Here is a 5,573-nt window from a genome sequence, read left to right on the forward strand (position 1 = left end):
CTTGGCGACGGTAGCCTGCCCTCCCGCGTGTTCTTAAGGAGCCCGCCCGCGCGGAGCCAGAACCGCAGAATTAACTGCCAGGGCGCTCCCGCGGCCCCGCCCGCCCGATGCCTGGAATTCGAGCCTCCGCCTTCACCCCGCAATTCGGGGCTGTCCCGGGTTAACCTGAAGGTAACCCAGGGGGCCTTTCGGGGAGCCACCGGCACACTTCGGACCTGCGGCCGACCAGGGCCTCGGAGAGGGCGCGGAAGCCCGGGCTGGAGTGGAGCCGCCTGGAGGCCTTCCTGGAGGAGGAACCAGGCCTGGCAATGGCTCCTGGCTAAAAATGCTTGCCTAGGAGCTGCCGCTGGCAAAGCTGGAAGAGGGGGGAGCGGAGAGATCCAAAAAGGGCCAGGAAGAAACTTCCCAGAAAGTTGGGATCAGATTTTTTTCCCTGATTTGGGGCGTGGCTTTCCCCGGAACTCATCCCCTACTGTCATTAAGATGCTTTGAGCTTCCGGTCTGTACCTGGGCGCAGTCTCTCTCTCTCTCTCTCTCTCCCCCCCACCTCTCCCTCCCTCCCCCCCTCGTGTGGAGGTCAGTCGGCCCTCCTTCACTAAGCGGGTGCCGGGGATCGAGCTCGGGTTGTCAGGTTTGGCGGCAAGCACCTTTGCCAGCCGAGCTGCCCTCTTCGGACAGTGAAAACAGCACACGTAGCTCCTTGGCTTCTCTGAAGCTACGGAATGCACACAGGGAAGAAGGAGACCCGAGCCTTCGCCCTAGGACAGCCGGTTTCTTCCTGCCACTATTGTCCCCGCTCCCTGCCGCTCTAGGAACCGGAAACTTCGGTCTCGTATTTCCGGGGGACACTCTCGTGCTGCACACACCCCTACTTCGTTTCCCTTGTATCAGCCAATAGAAACCACCGTCTGTAGACCATCCAATGGTAATTGAGTGTCGCTGAGCGCACTGCCAGTCACCCCGCGAAGGGGCGGGACTTCCTCCCAGAACTTGAAGCCGCGCAGGAAGGTCGGGCAGGGTGCTTGTGATGTGAAAATCCATGTGGCGCGGGCTGAGCGCCCTGGCGACCCGGGCGGCACGGGCGCCCCGCAGGTGGGTGGGACAGACCCGCTGTCACGGCGCGGGGCGCTGCTCTAGGCCCCAGGGCCCCGTTCCTCCGCCCGGGGCGGCCATGTCCTCTCCTGCCCACCCTGTCCATCCGCCGGCCGCAGCGCGCACATCCGGGGCATCCCCGGGCGACGTTCCGTCGTCCTTGTTCACTCCGAGGCTCGGCGTCCTGGGTGCGCTTACTCCTCTCCTCCCCGGTCCCCAGGCTGTGCGCACGCCGGAGCAGCGGCGCCGGGCCCTGGGCCCCCGGGAGCACCATCTTCGCTCTCAGCTCCGGCCAGGGCCGCTGCGCCATCGCCGTGATCCGCACCAGCGGCCCGGCCAGCGGGCTCGTGCTCCGCAGCCTCACGGCGTCCCGGGAGCCACCTCCGGCCCGCAGCGCCTGCCTGCGCCTTCTCCGCCACCCGCGCTCCGGGGAGCCGCTGGACCGCGCGCTCGTCCTCTGGTTCCCAGGTGAGGGGCCCGATCCAGGATCCCACAGCGCTAGTGACCCGGTCTCAGTCCCCTCCGGGAGTCAGCCCAGGCCGTGCCCTTTGTCTGACTCTGCTTTTTGCCGGACAAGGCCCCCAGAGTTTCACGGGTGAGGATTGCGTGGAGTTGCACGTGCATGGAGGTCCCGCGGTGGTCAGCGGAGTCCTGCAGGCGTTGGGTGAGGCTCTGTTGGGTGACACTATTCCTGGGGAGACTGAAAGGTCTCAGGTGTAGGTTGCAAGACAGATTGTCATTTGGGGGAAAAGGTTTATCATATTAACGTGGGCCTTCTAGATGGCTGGCTCAGCCGGTAAAGGCGATTGTTGTCAAGATCCATCTGAATTCCAATCCCGGGATCCCTGCGGTGAAAGGAGAGAACTGATTCATGTAGGCTGTCTTTTGACTTCCTGGTGTGGTTTGCCACACACCTGATTAATGCCATAGACAGACTGCAGTATGGGGAAGGCTGCAAAGACAGGCTCAAGAGCAGGGTGTGTTTGGTGGAGGTTGTTCGGAGGAAGGGCTAGGTCCTAAGCAGGGAGTTGATTAAGCCCACAGTACCAGCTTACAACCAGCCTGCCTGTGATTCCTGGGTGGTGGGAGGAGAGGGGTGGTCTTGCCTTTCCAGGAAGAAAATGCTTTGCTTAATGTGTGTCTGTCAAACTGCATCAGGAAACCTCTGATGGTTACTAGTCTGTCAGTCTGGGGCCTTTGTGGGAGGGGCAGCTGCAGGTGACCTGAGCAGCAGCTGGCCTGGGTTCTAACAGACATCTCCTAACCCTCAGGCGGGGTACCCGGGTCAGACCCAAATAAGGGGCCCGCCGGAGTCTGGCCTGGGGAACCAGTGAGCTTCCTGGTGTTCCTTACAGTGTGTGGGGGGAACGGGCACGAGAGTGGGGGTACCAGCCCCTCAGCTGTGTCACCTCAAAACCCAGACAGGGTTTCAGTTTGTTGCTTCGCCGTCTGGCGTCTGCCGTGGGATGGGGATCAAGGACCTTGTGACGCTTTCAGGTAGTGTACCAGGACTACGACCAGCTGAGGCCGGGGAGTTCACCAGGAGGGCGTTCGCCCACGGAAAGCTGAGCCTGACTGAGGTGGAGGGACTGGCAGATCTGATCCATGCAGAAACTGAGGCCCAGCGGCGGCAGGCCCTGAGGCAGCTGGATGGGGAACTGGGCCAACTGTGCCGAGGCTGGGCGGAGACCCTCACCAAGGCAAGACTTGCTTGCTCACCCATCTACCCGTTCTTTAGAGAAAGCTCTAGGCTTGTGAACTGCCAGTGTGGTCACCCAGGTGAAGCTGGAGCTGGGTGTAGAGAAGACCATGAGTTCCCAGGAGCACCCATGACATTTTCCTCTTCCTCCCAGGCTCTGGCCCATGTAGAGGCCTATATTGACTTCGGAGAGGATGACAATTTGGAAGAGGATGTGTTGGAGCAGGGTATGTCTGTCTTGGGGGGCGGGGCTGACATCTTGGCCCCCCTGAGATCCTCCTGATTGCCTCTTCTCTGCCTGCCTTCTCCCTCCCAGCGGACAAAGACGTTCGAGCCCTGGAGGCTGCACTGGGTTCCCACCTGCGAGATGCCAGGCGTGGTCAGAGGCTCCGCTCAGGGGCGCACATTGTGGTCACTGGACCCCCCAATGCGGGGAAGAGCAGTCTGGTGAATCTGCTCAGTATGTGGGATTCGGGCAAGGGCGGGCCAGGCCCTGGGCAGGGGTATAGTCTGAAAGTGGGGGCTCTTACCTCCACCCTACTATTCTTCACACTCTCCCTACCCTTCAGGCCGGAAACCTGTGTCCATCGTGTCTCCAGAGCCAGGGACCACCCGTGATGTGCTGGAAACCTCCGTGGACCTGGCCGGGTTCCCTGTGCTGCTGAGTGATACCGCTGGGCTGCGGGAAGGCGTGGGTGCCGTTGAGCAGGAGGGTGTGCGCAGGGCTCACCAGAGGTGGGTGCAGGGCTGAGAACAAGGCGACCTGGGGTCTTTTCCTCCCCTTAAGACTATTTCATTATTCCTGAAATGAAAGATTTTGAGCACCCTTGAAATCGAGGGTAGGGGGACCTCGTAATTTGATTGATATGCAAGCTTGGCTGGAGTCCCTTACTCTCCTCCGTCCTAAGCCTTGTTTGGTCACTCCCCCTCCAGGGCCGCCCGCTCTGCTCCACCCTGCCAGCTACACCACTCAAACCTTCTTCACCAAAAGCCCTGACCTCAGGTCCTCTGCTGTCGCTGCCGACTGCTCCATTGACCACGCCCCCAGCGTTTTCTACCCTGCCCTTCACCTGAGCCATTGCCCGCACCTGTGTGTGCCCTGCCTCTGCCCTGGCTTTTGCTCTGGGCCACGCCCTGTGGTGTCTGTCCCTCTGCTCAGCACCCACAGTGCCATCTCAGGCCTCCATGGCTGTGCCCCTCAACATGGCTTCCTTCCTTCCCAGGTTGGAGCAGGCTGACCTCATCCTGGGGGTACTGGATGCCTCCGACCTGGCCTCCCCCTCCAGCTGCAGCTTCCTGGACACTGTGGTGGCCCCATTGGTAGCACAGAGCCCCGACAGCTGCGGACAGCGCCTCCTGCTGCTGCTCAACAAATCCGACCTGCTTCCCACTAGTACCCGGGACAGCGACACCGCCCTCCTAGGGATGCCGTACCTGCTTCTGTCCTGCCGCACTGGAGCAGGGCTCGATGGCCTCCTACAGGCCCTGAAGACCGAGCTGGCTGCAGTGTGAGTCACCCTCGGCTTCCTTCAGCTTCCCCAACCCAAGTTCAGGTGCAGGCAGAGCTGCTGGTTTCGGCTCAGGCCTGTCCCTCAGCCTCAGTTTCTCTGCAAAAGGGGTACAGTGGGGGGCCCTGTTCAAAGGGTGGCTGCACAGCCGAGTGAGACAGCAGGTCTTGTTTCTGGCAGGTGCGGGGACCCATCCACAGGACCACCGCTCCTGACCCGGGCTAGGCACCAGCACCACCTCCAAAGCTGCCTGGATGCCCTGAGCCACTACCAGCCGGCCACAGACCTGGCCCTGGCGGCTGAGGCCCTGCGCCTAGCTCGGAGGCACCTGAGCCACCTCACAGGTGGAGGAGGCACCGAAGAGGTCCTGGACCTCATCTTCCGGGACTTCTGTGTGGGCAAGTGAGGGCCAGAGCCTGGGCGTCAGGTTACCACTAGATATTGATTCAAGAGGGCAGGAGAGCACTGGGGATCTGCAGCCCTCGGGTCGGTTCCCTCCACAGTGAGCAGACAGGCCAGGGATCCCAGGATAGCTACCCCTGGGTGCTGAGATGAAGGCCTACATCACCATGCCAAGAATCTGTATTGCTGGAGATGAGACCCTTGGCTGTTAGGTATTAAGCCACACCCCCAGCCTGCTACTGGAGGATTCCGGACAGGGCTCCTCCCCTGAACCACGCCCCCAGCCCCTCACTGGGGGATTCTAGGCGGGGCTCCACCCCTGAGCCACGCCCCCAGCCCCCTCACTGGAGATTCTAGGCTCCACCCCTGAACCACGCCCCTGGCTTCATAATTTTTATTTTTAATTACCAAAGGAGTATGAAGAGTTCAGGTGATCCAGAAATGTTTGTTCATGAGAACCAGTTACCCTTACCTTCCAGAAGTTCGCCTGTGTTCTCTCTATGGCATCATATGTCAATCAAAAATATATACATATTTATTTATTTTTACTTCTGTAGCAGCATATATTATCTGTAATAAGTTTGCTGTGACTTTTTCATCTGAGTATCTGATGTGGCCTGATAGTGTCCCCTCCCATTCTCTCTTGTCCCTACTCCTGCTGAGTCCTCTTCCTAAATCATCGTGTCTGGGTTTTTCTGACTACGCCAACAAAGAAAATGTCATTTCCTTCCGCGCCTCCCACTCCTCCCCCCAGGCCTTTCACTGCCTGTCAATCTTCCTACCCACAAGCCCCCCTCCCGGACAGAGTGTGAGGGGTTGGTGTGTGAGCGCCGGTCAGCAGCTGTGGCTCCGCCTTACCCACAAGTCACGCA

At 60.3% G+C, this 5,573-nt stretch overlaps 1 protein-coding gene across 2 annotated transcripts; it reads left to right on the forward strand.

Annotated features, from left to right (window-relative positions):
• Nucleotides 1-588: 588 nt before the first annotated feature.
• On the forward strand, nucleotides 589-5,249 carry Gtpbp3 (GTP binding protein 3, mitochondrial). 2 transcript variants are annotated; one of them, XM_052752531.1, is made up of 9 exons: nucleotides 589-1,092; nucleotides 1,313-1,560; nucleotides 1,670-1,756; nucleotides 2,590-2,792; nucleotides 2,946-3,018; nucleotides 3,108-3,251; nucleotides 3,361-3,526; nucleotides 4,015-4,299; nucleotides 4,480-5,249. In XM_052752531.1, the coding sequence occupies exons 1-9, from the start codon at nucleotides 1,040-1,042 to the stop codon at nucleotides 4,703-4,705; spliced, it is 1,485 nt and encodes a 494-aa protein (XP_052608491.1). In that variant the 5' UTR covers nucleotides 589-1,039; the 3' UTR covers nucleotides 4,706-5,249. The 2 variants fall into 2 exon arrangements, with proteins under 2 accessions (XP_052608491.1, XP_052608492.1); XM_052752532.1 differs by lacking the exon at nucleotides 1,670-1,756 and having other exon boundaries at nucleotides 591-1,092.
• Nucleotides 5,250-5,573: the final 324 nt, after the last annotated feature.

The sequence above is a fragment of the Peromyscus californicus genome, unplaced genomic scaffold, assembly GCF_007827085.1.
Source record: "Peromyscus californicus insignis strain IS unplaced genomic scaffold, ASM782708v3 Scaffold_23__1_contigs__length_62951481, whole genome shotgun sequence".
NCBI classification, from domain to species: Eukaryota; Metazoa; Chordata; class Mammalia; order Rodentia; family Cricetidae; genus Peromyscus; species Peromyscus californicus.